Raw genomic sequence first — 18,225 nt, 5'->3', positions numbered from 1 at the left:
CCCCAGACACCCCCGGCCACGCTCAGAGCTCTGCAGCAGAGAGGAGCCCTTGGGGGCAGCAGCCTGGGGCACAGACACTGGCCCATCAGCTCTCCATAGGCGTGGGACAGCCAGGGGGGGTCCTGCCCACCTCGGCGGGCACAAGTGAGCACCCCAACCTGCACACGTGCCTATGGCTTTTTGCAATAACCGCTGGCTTTGCCTGGGCCCTGCCTCACTGCCGATGCAGGCAGAGTTTGCGTTCCTCTCCCCACATCTCTCCCGGACAGCCTGAGGCTATTGCACATGGAGGGGGGAGCCAGCCAGCCAGCCCCCAGACACGTGGGGGGACCCCTGCACCCACCTGGTGTGGCTCTGCTCACCGTGGGGCAGCTCTGCAGCCCAGGCTCCAACAGAGCACTCCTGCTTTTCCCTAAGACTCATATTTCTCTTTTTCCTCCTCAATTAAGGGCTGGAGTGACAGCATCCGAGTGGAAAGGCGGGAGACAGGGAACAATGCCTGCTCGACAGCCTGGGAGGGGAAGGCAGCAGCGTGATGCCCCAGAAGACACGACGATGCCCTGGGGAACAAGTGTCTGCGGCAACTAGTGTCTGGGGAAGAGGAGGGCTCGGAGGTGTGTGGGGGGGCTGCTCCCCCCCCGCCCCCTCCCCCAAGGGCCAGTAACGATCCTGGGCTGCTGCCATCAACAGCAAAAGTGCAGGAGGCTTCACGGCTTGGCAGAGATCTCCAAGCTGCTTGCACGGATTCAGCAAGGAGTGGGCTACTCCAAAACTGATACCCTGGGGCTCCCTGTGCAAGGGGTGGGGAGACACCAAGAGCTGCAAAAACGAGGTGGGGGGGAGTTGGACAGCAGGGAAATGGGGAGGGGGTTACAAAGCCGAGGGCCAGCAGCCCACCCGGTCAGCAGCAGGGACAAGCCAAGGAGCCTTGCTGTGCCACCTCTGGGGATGCTGTGGCTGCTCACAGTGCGTCCCAGGCTACAGCTGTGCCAAACAGCCCCAGAAAACATCCTTGCTGCTGGGGGTGAGGGGTGCACATTACAGCCCCCGGTTCACATGCAACGTTCCTGCCAGCCCCGAGTGGGTTTTGGGGAGCAGCGGTGGTGGAGCACAGCCTCATACTCACGGAGATCCCCGGAGCTGCCCAGGCTCAGCATGCTCCCAGCCCTGGAGTTCTGGCTCCTGTAGGGTCCGGAGCGAGACCCCCTGGCTGAGCCAGGCACGACAAAGCCCTGGGAGCCAGGGCCCCCGCTGGCCCTGCAGATGGGCCGGGGGGGGGGTTAAGCCTGTGGCCAGCTGGGCGGCCGGCGGCACTGGGAAATGGGGCAGCCCCCCGCCCCAATGGGCCACACGGGGAGGGGTCTGCAGCCCTGGGCTCCTCTGCCAAAGCACCCTGCTCCAGAGGGCAGATGCATCTGCTGGGAAAGTATCTGCTGCACTGGGGCAGCTGTGGGGGCTCAGTGCACCCCAAAACGAGCTGCCCAAGGCAGGACCCCCCTCCCCAGGAGACGGCAGCACCCAGCTCCCCAGGAAAACCTGCTCAGCCGGGATGAGGCAGACCCTGAGTGGTGGAAATGCCTGAACAGTGGCGAGGACAATAGCAGACAAGGACGGAGGAAAAAAATCCCCTCGGCAATTTTCTGCAGGTTTCTATTTAACCTGAAGACAAAGACCGGCTTTGTGAGGGAGGGAGATGGAGGTTGCTCATGGAAATTTCTTGGCTTTTCCCCTTAACTAGGGGCTTTTTTACCACCTCCAAATTTAGGTAACTATAAAATGCAGTAAGTGCCCGTTAATATTTTATTTGCTGCAGATTTTTTGGTAACAGGAGCGATCCCCTGACAAAGGCAGAGTTCCCAAGCCCCCTCCCCATGCCACGAGGAGAGGCGGGCCAGCGGCTGAAAATCCCCCTTCGCAGTGAGGCAGGGGCCGCTGGCCGGGCGCGGGGGATTACTCGCTCCCTGAGAAGGGAGCTTAGCTGCCTCAGAACCGGGAGTAAACTGAAACCCCATAAACATCCAGAACAAAGTCCGGGAAAGCTGCTGCCTCCGCCACGGAGGGGACCCGAGAGCGGCCACAGCAGCCCCAGCCGGCACGGTGATGCTGGCCCTGATGAGGGGGAACGACAGCGAGCCTGGCCCCGGGGGATGATGCCCCACAGCTGAGCCCCCATGAGCACCTTGCCGGACCCCAAACTCCCCCGGGGTGGATCCGGAGTCCACCCTGGCAGGTGACCTACAAGGTGCTGGCGGATGGCTGCGGGTGCTGGTCGAGGACCGGCTCTTCCCATCCCGCACGTCCTGCTGCGAACATTTTGTTCCCACCAGCCAGCTCCGGAGCCAAGGGACGACTCTGCCCCAGCCAGGCTCCTGCTGTGGCACTAATTGGGCCGCCCTGGTGAGAACCATGTCGGGAAACGCTTCCAGAGGTTATTGTTAGCCCTGGCATGAGACTGGCGAGGAACCAGCTCCCTCCTCTCCACCCTCTCCTCCTCCACCCCCGCCGCCTGGCACTGCTCCCCAAACCCTCCGGGGGCTGCAGGGCTCCTTAAGCACCCCAAAACCCACCTCTTCCCTGACCAGCCCTCAGCCTGAACACCCCAACAGCTTTCCCAACGCCATGGCTGCCAGCGCCGCTCTCCCGGCAGCATGAGAGCCATCCGTACCCCAAACGCTGCCAGGAAAGCTCTTCCAGGAAGAGCGATCTCCTGAGAAAAACATGTTTACCGCTGCCAACTGCGTTATTTACAGAAGTGGGGAGTAAGCACGCCAACGGAAAAATCTCGGAGATGGTCCCCGTGAGCGATGCTCTGCCCAGGCTCCTCTCTGGAGCCTGCGCTCCCCAGGGACCACACGCAGCTCCAGCTATCTCATGGGATCTCCCTGTGACCAGGGCACTCGTGGCTCAGACCAGAAGCAGCGACCCCGGCCCCCCGGCACGCTTCCAGCCCGGATCACCCTGTCGTCACCCACCGAGGTCGGCGTGGGGACCCCAGCTGCAGCATGGTTTGCTCGCTGGTGCCAGCTGCCGCCCAGATCCTGAGCCGTGACGGGACCGCAGCATGGGGAGTGCGGCTGGTCACCGGGGCACCGTGCCGTGCCCACGCTGGCAGCACCAGCAATCGGCCTCTCAGAGTTTTGGTGGGAGCACGAGAGAAGGGGGAGCAGTGAGCCTTAAAAAGAAAAGCAGTACCCCACAGACCAGACATTCTTGGGTAATTAAAACCAAAAGGCAGTAAGTCAGGAGTCCTGTGCGGCGCTGCCTGGTCTGTTTATTCTCTGCCTCACCGAGGGGAAGGCCAAGGCTTTGAAATGCTAGAGCGGTGCTTTCTGTCGGGGCCAGCTGTCCCCAGGGCCAGGTGACCCACTCAGAACATCCACTGCATCTCAGGGTGCCACCACGCTCCAGAGCTGTGCAGGGCTGCAGCAGCACACCCCCCGCCTGCCCGTTGCAGGCCACAAGCCCTTGCAAGGTTTTTTGGGAAAAGCAGGGATGAAAAGCAAGGGGGATGCCCTGGTCCGTGCTCTCCAGCCCCAGTGGTGCAGCGATCAGGGCTGCAGGAACCACCTGAGCCAGCCCTGGCTTCAAACCCAGCACCATGGGCATTCCCCAGTTTGGTTTTCCATATGCCCCATGGTTTTCCCTGGGGTCTCTGTGGGGCATACTCATCCCATGCACTGCCAGCTGGCAAAACCTGCACTGGTACCCTGCACCCAAATCCCCATCCCCACCTGCTGAGCCCAGCATCACCCCAGTGTCAAGCAGGGGTGGGAGAAGGCTTCACACCCATCTCAGGCTGCAGATGGAAGCAAGCGCCACAACACACAACGACCCCCCGCCCGGGACACAACCCCCAGGCTTCTCCACACCAACAGTTTGCCGCAATTTCCCTCGAGTTTAAAACTTGCACAGGCAACACCGGAGCCACGCACACACTTTCTGTGCCCACACGAACTGCTCTCAGCAGACAACACGTGCCACGTCCCCACCGCCAGCTCCCAGGCAGCTGACCTGAGCCCCGTGCTGCTGCTGGGGGACGTGCCCGTGCCCCCGCCGCAGCCCCTGCCACAAGAGAGGCCAGCTGTCTTGTATCGCCATTAGATAACGTGAGGGGACAAGGGAGCCGGGCGCTCCCCGGTGTGGTGGTTTGTGTCTTACCTTGGTCGGGCAGGGTGGGGGCCGGCCTGGCAGCTGAGAGCGTGGCTGTGACCAGCACAGCCCAAAGGATGAGGCACCGCCAGGTAAACATCCCACTGCTGCGGCTACTGCTTGGCAACTGGGCTCCGCAACTCCCACTCCATGGGGACCCCGGGCTGGCCCCGGGCGGGCGCGGGGGGGGTCTCCGCCGGGCCGTCAGCCCCTCCGAGCTGCCAAGGAGGAAAGAAGAGTCAGAGCAGGGCAAGAGGCACCCCCGCCATCCAGCCCCCTCCAGCTCCGTGCGTTGGATGTGCTCGCCATGGCAGGCGATGCTCCTCGAGCATCCAGCCTGGGCGGCGAGATGTCCCTGGACCCACGGTGGCAGGTCCCCATGGACCCCTCCGCAGCCTGAAGCGACCCAGCTCTGATTGGCAGGGTTATGTTTTCCTGCATAAAAGCGCTGATGTGTCGAGAGAAAAACTGCTGGCGAAGCAGAATCAAATGCAGCAAAATTTCCCAGAACGGTCAGAGAAATTTTCAATCACCAGTTGAAGAAAGGGAGATTTCTGCTCTCCCCTGCCTGCACCTAGTTTGTGCTGAAAATAGGAACTCCCACACTGACCAAAATGCTGCAAAATTTCTGAAACAAACTCCCCCTTGGCCCAAGCCAGGTCATCATGGTGCGGCAACTCCCAGAAGTTTCTTAGCTTTCTTTATCTTTGCTCAGATGAAAAACAATCTCCAAATCTTGACAAGTTCTGTGGGACAGGAGAAATGTTTCTGTTGGGCTCCGAAAGGCTGCCTCTCCCCTGTGCAAGCATACCTGCCACCAAACGCCCTCCTGCCTCTCTCCCTTGTTTCCAGATCTTCTGCCCCAAATGCCCCAGGCAGTGCAGGACCTGGCCCAGGACCCCCAGGTGCTCCAGGACCACCAGCACCTTGCTCCACTGTGGCTGACCCATGGCTTCACGGTGGCAAATCCCACGTATCCAGACCAAAACTTGATGTCCATGCCACTGTGCACCCCTAAGCAGAGCAGATCCTGCTGCAAACCCCCTTCCCCTCCTCTCCCTACAGAATCTATAGGGCATGCACACAGCCACCCCTTATGGAAACGCCTTCCCGGAGCTGAAGGGGTTAGCCAGCGCCTCGCTCCGGAGCAGCAGATCTCTTTCCACTGACAGCTGGTTTCAGTGTGGCTGTTTGGGGAGAAATCCCCCAGCTTCCACGGCCAATACTGCAATTCGCTCTGTTCCTGCCAGCTCTCACGCTGGGCTCTCTAGCCCGCCCACCCCCTCGGGTCCCCAGCCCCTTCCCCTGCCAGGGACACCGTTCTGTGTGGGGAGGCATCAGAGCCGGGTCCTGGTACAGGGAAACCCAGCGGAGCCTGGTTCCAGCTCAGGGTGCCCCAGGGATGTGCCCTCATCCCTCCTTCCCGCCACACTAGGAGCATGGAGCTCTGCCAAAACACGTTTCAAGGGGGACACTGGAGCCAAAGCCCAAGCCCAGACACCCCTGGCCAACTGCTCCCAGCAGCGTGGATGCGAGCAAACCCCTGCGCTCCACCCCCGCGGCACATCTGCGGCTCCGCAGAAGCCTGGGATGCAGGTCCTGACACTGGCCATCGTTAATTGTCCCACTGGGCTTTGCCGAAGAGCTCGCCGGCAAGATCCCTGCCCAGTTAATTGCACAACATAAGCACGGCCATGCTGGTCCAGCCAGGGTGCTGCTGGCAGTGGATGCTCCGGAAGAATTGCAAGGACCAGGGTGTGGGCAGGATGATACCATCTCCAAAACCCTCCTCCAGGCTCCGGGAGCCAGAGGCCGGAGCACCTCCCCAGACTGCAGCTGGACCCCTGTGCCCTGTAGCCCTTGCCGAGCACCCTGAGCTCACCGGGTCCCTCTCCCACCCAACTAGTGCTCCCCAAAGCTGCACGCTAAGCCATTCCCAACCTGCTGTGTGAACAAGAGCTTCCTTTTGCCATAAGGCATCTGCCTAAAGTATGTGTTCTTAAAAACAGTGAGTAATAATTGTAGTGAGTAATAAGCTGCTACTCATCCTCCCCACGCACTCGGTCCGCCGGAGCTCTGGCCACCGCCTCTCCCGTTCCAGCAAGCCCCTTCGCTCCCCTTGCCCAAAGCGCTGGTTTTGCCCCGGGGGTGGGCTGAGCAGCCACCAGTGCCAGCCCCAAAGGGTCCCCGTGTAACAGCGGGCACTGCCAGGGGAGCTCAGACCCCCTGAACAGCCTCCGCAGCCCAAGGAAACCCAGCCGGGGCGCAGGTCTGGGGGCTCCAGCTGCCTCCTCCCTGCCCCGACTGCTGTGGCTCTGGTCGGTGCTGGAGCATTTGGGATCCAAAATATTGACACAAGCAGTTGGGCCGGGAAAGGCGGCACCCAGCAAACACCGGTGTTATCTCCAAGCGCCAGCGCTCCCAGGCGCCAGGCAGCACGCTTTTAAATAGTTATTGAATGTTAACAATTTATCAGGGTTTGGAAGGGGGAGGTGGAATTCTTCGGGGGGGGGGGGGGGGGGGGAGAGGAAAAAAAAAAAAAAAAGTCTTTGGTATTTCTGGAAATTATTTTCTGTCTCTAAGTGGTTTTGTTTATCGACAGCACATGCTCCCCGGAACATGCCCTAATGCGGAGCGTCTGCGTGGGCCTCCGAGCCAGCCCGCCAAGGGGAGGGAGGGATGGAGGGATGGAGGGAGGGGAGCACAGCGCCTCCAGAAGCAGCAGTTCCTGAAAAATGAGTCAGTGCTGGCTCGGCACACAGCAAAGCCCTTCTCCAGATACACCTCTGAGCAGGCGCCTTCCAGCTGATTCAGGGGCTTGACAGCAGCATATTTCCATGGCGTATGGATCACTCGGCAGCAAAGAGCTGTCCCAAGTCTGGGAGAGTCCCTGGGAGGGAGAGGGAGGGATGGCTGCCAAGATCCAGAGAGAGTGCATGACCAATGCTCGGCTTCCCAGGGCAGAAAGGGAGGCAGCAGCAGCCATGGCTTTGTAGAAGGCAGACAGGTGCAGGATGGGGACGCATCCTGCACACGGGGATCAAACCCAGCATCCTGCCTGCTCCCCCAGCCAGTCCCAGCAGCACCAGAGGAAATCCCGGTATTCAGAGAGGAGAGGATGCTGAAGGGAAGGGGCAGCACAGACCCTTCCCTCCTTTGCAGGGGAACGGGGATCCCCACGGCCCCTGCCCCCCCCAGGGCTCCTCTGTACCTGCTCTGCAAAGAGGTGAGGAAGTGGGGAGAGCGCTCCTACCTGTGCAAACAACAGCATGGCTCTTCTCTGTGTTTATTCAGCTTTTATATAAATCCCAACAGGAAACCGTTTGCTGGGGAGGACAGCAGTCTGAGCAGGGTGGGTCTCTGGCTGCTGCTGGGCACGGTCCCCGCTCGCCAGCACACTGCAATTTACTGCTCTGGGGTGGATTCAAACAACTAAAAATGGAAGTAGCAAGAGAGGAGCCAGGGCTAACTGCCCCTCAGAGACCTGTCTCCGAGACTGCAATTACAACTGGCCATTACACCCACGCAGCTATTTTGGAGTGGTGACGGACACCCCTGCACCCACCTGTGCACCCTCGCAGGGGCACAGGCTCCCTGCAAGCCCTTACGTCGGGGATGATGCTCCCACACCACCTTTGCATGCCGAAACAGCCTTGTGCAACCTGTCTCCCCCGTTTTGCTCGGGGACCCCGAGGGCTGCATTTTCGCTGCTCCTGCACCAGTGAGTCACCCAGCTGAGCTGTCCCAGGGACTCAGCACAAGACCTTCCACACTCAGGCAGAACGTTTCTGGGCTGAGTGTAGTGGGGAAGCCCCTTCCCGTCCCGTGGCTCATCCCCAGGAATGCATCCAAGGTGCCAAAAGCAGGAACCAGTGCCGGAGCAGGCTGCCCAGCTGAGGCAGCAAGGGTCAGAGCCCAGGCACACAGCCTGTGGCTTCCCGAGTTGCCGGAGAGCCCCTGCTCCGATCCGGGGTCCGTGTGCCGGGGCTGCCGGCGGTGATAGAAGGTAGCTGCCGCCGGCTGGCTCAGGGGTCTGGGAGGCTCTGGACCGGGGCAGCTTGGCCTCTGCCTCCCCGCTGGAGCAGAGCTGGCCCCTGTGGCATCCACCACATCAGAGCAACCCAGAGGCAGGCGAGCGCCAGGGTGCCTCGGCGCCAGCGACCAGCCTGTTAATGCAGCAGGCAGAAAAACAATGGGGCAAGGCCAAATTCAACAGGGAGAAGAGTCTGAGCTCGGCTGCCAGGTCTGGAAGGCTTCAGGAGCCAGCAGTGGGGGGCTGTACCCAGCCCAGGGCCACACATCCCTCAGGGTGGAGAGGTGGTGACTGCCAGCGAGAGACCTTGCCTGGCACAGATGCCCTCCAAAATAAAAAAAAAGGAGACTCAATTTTTCTTTGAGGCTCAACACAAGCAGCCTTCCAGATGCCCTTGGGAAAGAAGGGCACGCCAAAGGCAAAAATTTTGGGCGGCAGGGAGAAAAGCCTTTCCCTTGCCCAGCTCCTTGCCCCAGCCTGCAGCTCAGGTCAGGAACAGAGTATTTGCCGAAATAAAAAGCAAACACAACTGCAAATGTAACTATAGGGCAAAACTATAATGCTTAAAGCAGATGCATGCTTGGAAAAATAAATATCCAACTGTGCAGCATACATACTGCATTAACCCTTCCCGGCTATGTGCGCTGCAGCCTGCCCTAAGGCCTTACAGCTACCAAGGGTATCTCCAGCACTGAGCTCGCTGCATGCTGCGGGCATCTAGCAGCAGGGGAGCCTGGCACATGGGGCAGGAAGGATGGGGAAAGGACCACCCTCACCCACAGAGCTCTGTAAAACCAGTTCCATTTCAGAAGCGTCCTCAAATTCAGGGATCCCTACCAAAGGGCTTGATTTTCAGATCTACAGAGCATCTGTTGGTACCCAAAAGCCTCCACTAGGCTGGTACCACTGCCTGCTCTAGGACGGGACTGGTGGAGGACAGGGAGACTGGGATACAACCAGTCTACCATGCCTTGGAAGAGGCAGAGACCTGTTATCCAGCCTGGGAGGATGCTGGATGGGGTTTTCACTATGTTCAGCTCCTCCAAGGGAAGCTGCTGGGAGGGGAAGGACACACACTTCCCCAGCAAACATTCTGGCACAGATTTGCTTGCATTTGCCTTTGTGCCCATAAGCAGAAGCTCCCAAACCAGGGAGAAAGCTGAATTACCGGGATGGGACAAGCATCTGCGACCCAGCCCCAGCATCACAGATCTCGAGTTGGAAGGGACCCATAAGGAACACCGAGAACTGCCTAGAACTAATCAAACACCAGCCCACTCCCTGCTGACCTCAGACTCGGGGGCTTTGGGCTACAGCTGCCAGTTTGTACTGGCAGGGGGCCAAGGGGATCCAGTCTGTAGTGGGAAGAGACCAGGAGATCCAGTTCATACTGGGATGTGGGCCAGTCAAGCAGCCCCTCCTAGCAGCCTTGGGGGGCCAGGGCATCGGGGGAAACCATCTGGGGCTGGGAGCAATACAGCTCCTAGTTCAGTTCACGGTTTTAGGCAGATCAGTAAACGGGGAGCTCCAGTTCACACTCGAAAGCAATGTGGGCCCCTTCCCAGCACAGCCGGGGCAGGCACCTCGCGCACAGCCAAGCCCTGAGCCGATGGATGTGCACGCAGGCTGCTTTTGCAACGGCGTCGCTCCTGCCTTCACCCCACCAGGGCTGGGACTATTTATTTTAATCCTCTCCGAGCAACACAACGAAAAGGCAACAGTGCATGCCAGCCACCACAGAGATTAAGGGAGGAAGTGCTCCTGTGTGGGGAAAATGGCTGCTAGCCAGAGCAGGGGTCCGCAGGCTCCACGCTCCCACAGCATCCCCGGGGCTGGGCAGGGCGGCTGCCCCCCCGCACCCCCACCGGCACCCAGCTGGTCAGCACCCGGAGATGTCCAGCCAGAGCACATCACCGCCTCCGCCTGAACACAAATCCCCGTTTCGCTCTGGCTGGGACCCTGGCAGAGCAGCTGCCTCCAAGCCCATCTGTTTTATTAACGCAAGCAGTTGGGCGAACTGCACCGCTGAGGTTTAAACATTGACGGGAAGGAAGCTGCCCCGGCCAGCCGTGACACCCGCGGCACGGGGCAGTAACTCCACAACCCGGGTCGAGAAGGGAATCGCCAGGCGGCTTCGTTGCTCCACGGTGTAGCCCGAACGCGCCTCACGCAAGGCCAGCTGGCTGCGAGGGCGGCTCACGGCCTCAACAGCCCAACCAAAAAACCACAAACCGGGCAACCAGCAGCACCAGCCGAAAGCCAGCCGGTGCCCAGGGCTGTACGCCCCGGCAGGTCCCCGAGCATCGCTGCGCCGCCGCACTCCCCGCGCGCTCGCCACGCACAGGCGAGGGCGATTCCCAGAGACCCCCGAAGAGTTTGGGCAAAGGCAGCCCGGGGAGCCCCCTCCTCCCCGCTGCGGCTGGCAAACACAAAGGGAAACAGAAACCCGAGGACCGCGTTACGTGCTGGGGACCGCCGCACCGCCCCGGGACCCCCGACCTCAAACAAAACCAAACCCAGCTCCCCTTCCATCTTGTTCTGGAAGGCGCGAGGCTCCTCTTCGGAACTTTTCGGGAATAAGGGACCGGGCAGCAACTCGGCAAAGAGCCGCCAGCCCCGGGCCGGGGACCCCCGCCGCCAGGAGGGCTCTGGGGCCCCCGCCCGCCCCGGGAGCCTCCCAGCCCCGGCTCGGCCCCAGCGAGGGGCTCGGACCCGCCGCGTTTCAAAACTGCCGCCCGGACCCCTCCGCGGGGGCTGCAAACCGAGCCCCTCCAGTCGCGGGGGCTGCAAACCGGGGCCCCCGCCACACGCAAGCCGGACCTCCCCGGTGTCCGCGACACCCCCCCCCCCCCCCAGCTCCCGCAAACCGGACTCCCCCGCCCCGGTGCTTGCCAGCCGCCCCGCCACGGGCCACCGGCGCGCCCGGGGCGGGGGGGGGGGCAGGGGTGTCCGCCCGCGGCGGACCCTCGCGGGCCAGGGGCGGCCCCCGGTCGCGCCCCCGGAGCACAAAGCGATACGCCGCGGTGCCGGGCAGCCCCGGCGGCGGTACTCACCGGAGCCCCGCGGACGGCGGCGCGGCACGGTGCCCGCCGCTCCCGGGAACAATGGAGGGAGACCCGGCCGGGGCGGGAGGGCAGCCCGGCCGCCGCCGCGCTCACAGCGGCCGCCCCATGGCGGGGCCGGCCCCGAGGTGGCGGCGGGAGGCGCTCCCGGAGGCGCGGCCGCCCCGACGGCCGCCGCTGCCGCTGCCCGCGCCGCCGCGTCCCCTCCGTGCGCCCGCCGCCGCCGGACTGAGCCGCTCCCGCACCGCCCCGCCGCCTGCCCCCGGCTCCGCCCCCGCCTTCCTCCCACCCTCCTCCTCCTCAGCGGCCTGATGGGGCTTGTAGTCGCCGCCGGGCCGGGCCGCCCCCCGGAGCCCCCGCGCTGGGCTCCCGGCAGCAGGGTCCCGGGGGTCCCCGCCAGGTTTTGCGGGGGTCTGTCCGGCTGTGCCGCTCGCCTCCGCGCTCTCGGTCGCACCGGCGGAGCCCCGGGCCCGTCGGGCAGTCGGGGGCGAGGGGCTGTCCTGCACCCCACCGTTTGCCCTCTGCGGGCAGCCCCTCGCCCGGCCCACCTGCAGAGCGAGGCTCCGGGGCACCCGCTCGCTGTGCGCAGGTTTCGAGAGGACTGCCAGACCCAAATCCTTCCCAGGAGCCGTCCAGGACCCACTGCCGCTGCGGTCCCTGCCCTGCTCAGCTGTGCACATCGGGCAACCTTCCACCGAGGTCTGGAGCAGGAGCATGGCAGCTCTAACATGGGGCACCCCAAAAACTCTCTACGTGCATGGGCAGCACGGGCACCCTCTGCTCAGTCTCAGCTGGGACCATGCTGGGGCGCCAGGCTGGAGGGCAAGGTGGGATATTGCCACACCAGTGAACCCAGCCTGCATTCCACACCCTCCAGCATGGCAGCCCACCCCACGGAGCCCCAGTTCATGCAGCTCAGACGAGCTCCCCCAAAACTGGGCTGGCGCAGGGTAACAGGGATGGTAGAGGGCGGTTCAGCCTCCGTCAGGAAGCACAAGTACGGGAGCAGCCCCAAGTCAGACTCTAAGTCAGGGCATCCCAGGATGAAGACATCTCCGGCTGGCAGTGAAAGACCTGCGCGAGGCAATGTGCAAGTGATTAAGTTATAACAGGGAAGAGGACAGGCTGAATTAGCCCTGTCAATCACCAGAGCTATATTTGAACCAAATGCTGGGCATCCGTCTCCAGGAGCAGCCTCTTGCTGGTTCAGGCAACTGTTCAGCTTGCCATGCCAAGACCCAATGGATATTTTCTTTCCAGGACAACAGATGTGTGGACAGGGAGAAGGGGGGAAGGTAACACACCTGCTGGGATGCCGTTCTCCCAGCAAGCCAAACATGGGGAATGTTTCGATGACAGCAGGGCAGCAGAGCTGACCCCAGCCCCCTGCAAGCACGCCTCACCCCATGCACCTTTAGGGCACCCTAGGCAGCCGCTCGTCCCCAGGCCTGCTTTCCTCTCCCCTCCTCACCCAGCAGCCGAGAGCCAGGCCGCTGTGGGCTGGCAAGGCTGCTGGGCACCCACACAAGCTGGGGGGAGCTGCCCTGCACAGCAGCTCCTGGCCCTGCTCTCCTCCAGAGCGGCTGTGCCTCCCCTGGGTTTCTGTCCCAGGCTTGGTAATGTTGGCCCCAAAATGGACCCTATGGGATTGCAGCATAGCACCTCGCGATGGAAAGGGGACGGGCTTGCACCTCTGCAGCTGCTGTTCCTTGGGGACAGTTTTCTGCTTGGCTGCATCAACAGGACACAAGTCCTTGGGCCTTTATAAGTAAAGGTGTTGTCTGAAAATGGGGGGAACCATCCCCTGCTCCTGGGACATTTGAGAATTTGGCTGCATCCCTGACCTCAGCATCACATCAGGGCTCAGTGCAGGAGTGACCATGAGCTGTCACCATCTGGTAACATAAGCAGAGCATGGGCAGGTTCCCCAGGACGGACGGGGGGACAAACGCTCCCCCAGAGCCGGTGGGGTTACTGCCAAGGGCCGTGGCTGAGACTGAGGAGCAACAGGGCCCCACAGACTGAGCTGGAGCTCACTGCCTGGTTGTACTTGCAGGGATGGGCAGGGGGCTGGGGGACTGTGCCGCGGCAGCGTCAGACAGCACCAGCCCCGGCCAGCCTGTGGCCTTTCTCCTGGACCTGGGGAGGTGATGTGCTGGGTTCTTATGCACACGCGTTTTCATCGGTGATGCAATGTTGAGGTAACGCAGATGCTAATTTCACATTAACCTGGGCTTGTTTCAGTTTAACTGCAGTTAATCAAGAACAGGATTAAGATAAACTTAAAGTAGGTCTCAGTTACCACAACAGCTGAAGAACATACGGTGTGTCAGGCAAATCCCTGCCGCAGCCCGTGAGCACCAGCCGGTGGGGAGCAGCATCAATCGCTCAGGTTCAGCTTCCGTGCTGCTGGGTACCACCATGGAAACTGGAGCACTCTGAGCTTTGTGCTGGCTTGGTAAATCCCACCTCAAACCCTGTGGGCAGCAGGGCTGGGGCAGCTCGCTCCCATGGGAATGCTGTGTCTGGGCCAGGGCGAGGAAGCCGGAGGAGGCCATGCCATCAGGCTGGCAAGGAAAAGGTACCTGGGTGCCTGCCCAAGCCTGACAGGGCTGTCCCACCGCTGCTCTCTGGTCACACCACTGCCTCCTCCAAAGAGCCCTGCAGTTCCCCGGGCTGAGCTCCCTTCCAGCACTGCTGATGGGTATTGCTCCTGTTGTGGGAGCTGCAGGTTCTTAATTAAAACGTAATCCTTTCTGCCTGGAAGAGTGAACCAGCTGCTGCTGAAAGAGAGGAGGCAGTAAGGCTGATGGCAGGCTGGCACAGGCACCATGGGGAGATGTTCCCTGGTGTGCAGCCGTGGTCCAGACCATGCCTCCATGTGTGGTCATGCCCCGGGCTGGCATCTGCATTGGGTCATCCACCTCCTTGGGAGAGCGCTGGGGAGGTGGCTGGGAAGAGGGGGGCATACTGCAGAGCTGCCCTGATGCAGAAAAAAGCCAGAGAAAGAGAAGCAGGTACATCCCCTACATGTGCAGACGTATAGACCCTACAGGCTCAGCACTGCCAGGCTGCCCACCTCCGCTCACCAGCCTTGTCTCTGCCACCCCCCTTTGCACACCAGCTCCTGGCTGCCACACTGAGAAGTGGCAAAACCCACCACAGGGCAAATCCACACCATCCTTGCAGCTGGGCACGGGAGCCGCGGCGGTGATGCCGATGGGCACTGGCACAGCCGCTGGAGCGGGGCTGGGGGAGCAGCCTGTCCTCCCCCGCCTGCCCAGGCAGGTTTCCCTGCATCCAGAGTGGTTCTAGTGGGAACCAGAGTGTGAAGAGGGGGCACAGAAAGGGCTGAGCTGGAGGAGGAGAGTCCCAGCACAATAGAGCAGCTCCCCCCTGACCTTGCATTCCCAGTTAAAGGTCTGCAGCTCTCCCCTCCTCCCCACTACAAAGGGGCTCTTTTCAGTCCCTAATTCTGCATTTAGAAAACAAAAGCAGATGCATCTAGTTTAGGTTTGGAGAGGGGGAGGCAAGAGCAAATGCTGAAGAACAAAGAGCTTTCCCTGACAGATCTGACTGACAAAGACTTTGTCAGCTCCATCTCTCCCTGAAAAGGCCGGAGCACATCAGGGTGCGGGGCTCCTTGCAGGCAGCTGGCTGGCTTGTGGCTTCGAGCCTGTGTGAGAAAGGCAGAGCACACATGTGCGCGGGCGCTGCTCCCCGCGGGACGCACACCAGCCCCGCCGTGGTGAGTGCCGGGTGTGCACAAGTGTGTGCGCACGTTCACGGCTGTGCCATGGGATGCAGCCTGGCCCTGGGGCTCAGGTAGGACACCCATGTCTGTCCCCCCAGCACCGAGGGCAGGCTGTGCCTGTGCCGCGCTCCTTCCTCATCCCCAAGGCACAGCCACTGCCTTTGCCCTGCTCTCCCCTCCCAGCTGGGCAGCAGGTTTTGCTCAGAGATCTGCAGAGACTTCCAGGTGCGTTGTCTGACCTTGGCAAACTGCTTCCCATCAGCTGGAACATCTGAGTCACGGAGAGCGACTCAGCACGCTGCCACAAGGCCAGCAGCTCGCCAGCTGGGATGCATGGATGTGGTTTGCCCATGCCACCTCAGAGAGAAGTCGAGCCCCTCTCAAGAGCCAGTGGCCAGCCAGGCCACCCTGCCACTGGCCAGCGGGACCCTGCAGGGAGCTCTCAAAACACTATCTTTCCCAGGGAAACGTGACACGTGAAAATGAGCAACACCAGGGATCAAGCATCAGCTCCCAGGCATGATTTGGAAGCAGTGCTGCCTTTTACAGGAAGCCCCCACTCCCACCTCTCTGCCCCAACTCCATAAAACATCATTAGTGGCTCTGGCTGCAGCTATGGGTGCTGCTGGCACTCAGCTGGACTTCAGCTGCCCAGTGAGGCTCGGTCGGCGCCCCTGGCAGCATCACTCAGCCGCACGCATCCCCAGCCAGCCCACACCACACGTGCCCCGGAGCCGCAGCTCTGCGATGCCGCTGTGCCAGGGTAAAGCCTTCTGCAGGCTGGCTCCCCAGCACCCTCCTTGCTCAGTGGTACCTGGGCTATCAGCATTGACCCAAACCGGCTTTTTCCTTCCTCGGTTGGATCTCAACAGCACTAATATCCCCTTGTCCTCTGCTACTTGGCTGCCCTTCCAATGGCGGTGAAGGGAAACTCATCCTTCAGAAGCCCCTGCCTGCTGACCTGCCCAAGCACCATCTCCCTCGGGGAGGAGGTGACCAGCTCCAGCACCAGAGGTGCTTAGAGCACCCACAGTCACACTGGGCTCTGCCAACTGACGTGGCATGTAGGAGATCTCACAAGCTTAGCCAGGGAGAGCAAAACACCAAAGCCATCCTGCCTTGCCTTCAAAGGGCACAGGCCCAGGATTTTTTTGCCACTTCCCTGACGTTGGTGCGGTATCTCATTTTAAAGGACAGCTGATAAGAGCTTTCTGCCCCTGCCCACCACATGCCCTCACAGGGAAGAGCCAGGACAGACAGGGCTGAGAGTCCTGGCCAGCCGGGTCCACCACAGAGCCTCCCCTCCACTCGGGGCAGGGCAGCTCCTCCTGTCCCCCGCATCGAGCTGCTCCAGAGCCACTGCGCACCCAGAAACCGGTGCTGGGAGCTGGGAAGGGTCCAGCCCCTCCGGCCAGGGCAGCAAGCTCTGCTACCCTGCAATTGTCAAATATGAAGAAGCTCATTAAGACATCACATGATATTTTATTGTCTGCAGACAACAATTGGGGCAGACAGTTGAACAGCAGTGTTTGCAGCCAGGCAAGCAGTTAGGCACATCCCCAGTCTGGTGGCCCTTCAGGACAGGGTCCCACTGCCACTCAGGGCTCCCCCAGGGCTGCCTGGAACAGGGGGAGAGGGGAGGTGTGGATGAGGGATGCTCAGGGTCCTGTATCCCCTTGGGCGCTCCTGGCACAAAGCTGCAGCCTTCCCCATGCTGTTCTTCTGCCAGAGCCACCAGATGAAAGACCAAACCATCCATCTGAGGAGCCCATTGCCCGAGAGAAACCTGCTGGGTTCGGTGCGTGCAGCCTGGTCTCATCACCGGGGAAGCGCCCTGGGCAGCTCCGGCAGTAACTCACTGCGGCACAGTCCATCACAGGGGACCTGCAGCCTTGTCTGCCTTCAGCCCAAGGGGGAGGCTATTCAGTTTGCTCGGAGGTGAGCACCATGCCTTCGTAAGCACGTCATGGATCACCCATCTGCGAGGACGATTATTCACTGCAGTGTATCTCCTGTACCAGGCGGGCTTGACTTCTGGCCCCCAATTGATTTGCAGAGGGAAATTAATTATGTTTGCTTGACATTGCCCTTCTTGCACTGAAGCTGAGCTGCTGTATGAATGTCACACTGTTCCAGCCAGGCTCTCTTGCAGGGCTCTGATGTTTAACAAGCTGCCCCAGGGGACATCCACCACTTCCCATTATCTGCACTGGTCCCGAGGCTGCTCAGGCTCCAGGGAAACACTCACACACCCAGGCATGCTCTGAGGCTTGGAGACGGGGTGGCTCAACCCCGGGTTCTCTCCCTGTGAGGGGGAAAAGGGAACGGGCTGCTAAGCTGTCCTGGTGACGTGAGATCCTGGTATCCTGAGGGCTGCCCAGGACAGCCACTCTCTCAAGAGCCGGGGCAGGGACAGGGCACTGCCTGTCCCCTTGGCTCTCCACCCTGAGAAAGTCTCCTGCTATCTTTGGATCAGGCCCAAAAGATCTCCAGGGGTAGATGGAGGTGCTGAAGTTGATCAGAGCAATAACAGCAACCTCCTCTGGCTGTTATCTTGCCTTAGCAGGAGGAAGAAGCTCCAGATAACAAATGCCTGTAATTTACAGCATCTGTAGTGATAGAGGTAAAGAGCAAAAGACAAATCACTTGGGCAGATCTTCCTCCGGCCCTCGAGGACATGCTCCCTTATCGTGCCCCTCCCGTGGCACCCGCAGAGCCCAGCCCAGGTGCTGGCCCACGGGCGCTGCTGCAGCCCCTCTCCTTGCTGGGAACTGGGGACACGGGGACAGGTCCCTTGAGCTGGCAGGATCAGTGCAAACTTTCAGGGACAGCCACAGAGATCCATTTGGCTGCGGGATTTGCCTCCCCAGCTCCTGCACCCCCATGCGGGCTAGGGCTGACGATGGTGCTGGCTGCTCTTCCTCCCCAGGGCCCGATGCATTTTGCCTTCTTGTTGCTGCAAAGATTTTGCCACTTGAATAATCTGATAATAGTGTTTTCTGCACACTGTCATTTAGGAGCCCAATGGCAGCTCCTTTCATCAGGAGAAAGGCTGTAATTATGTGTCATTACCCATGGGCTATGATTTTTCCCCCACTACCTAGAGCTGTTTTTTTTCTTTCAAGCAATGCTTGGATATTTATAGTGAAAAAAGCCACATCCAGGAACAAAACAACCAGGATGAGGACTTTCCCCTGCGAGGTTATAAAATGAAAGCAATGCAAAGT

General features: G+C 60.9%; 1 protein-coding gene across 8 annotated transcripts in view; it reads right to left on the bottom strand.

Moving 5' to 3' along the window:
• Positions 1-11,480, bottom strand: part of FGFR1 (fibroblast growth factor receptor 1) — a 29,818-nt gene extending 18,338 nt beyond the window's left edge. For all 8 annotated transcript variants that reach the window (XM_055820269.1, XM_055820270.1, XM_055820271.1 and 5 more), the window contains exons 1-2: positions 11,236-11,480; positions 4,159-4,367 (exon numbers count right to left, since the gene is read on the bottom strand). In XM_055820269.1, the coding sequence (XP_055676244.1) occupies positions 4,159-4,249 (91 nt within the window). In that variant the 5' untranslated portion in view covers positions 4,250-4,367; positions 11,236-11,480. The remainder of the gene's footprint in view (positions 1-4,158; positions 4,368-11,235) is intronic.
• Positions 11,481-18,225: the final 6,745 nt, after the last annotated feature.

The sequence above is a fragment of the Falco peregrinus genome, chromosome 17 (assembly GCF_023634155.1).
Source record: "Falco peregrinus isolate bFalPer1 chromosome 17, bFalPer1.pri, whole genome shotgun sequence".
Taxonomy (NCBI): Eukaryota; Metazoa; Chordata; class Aves; order Falconiformes; family Falconidae; genus Falco; species Falco peregrinus.
The sequence above is the reverse complement of the archived record's forward strand: the minus strand, read 5'-3'. Positions and strand labels throughout refer to the sequence as shown.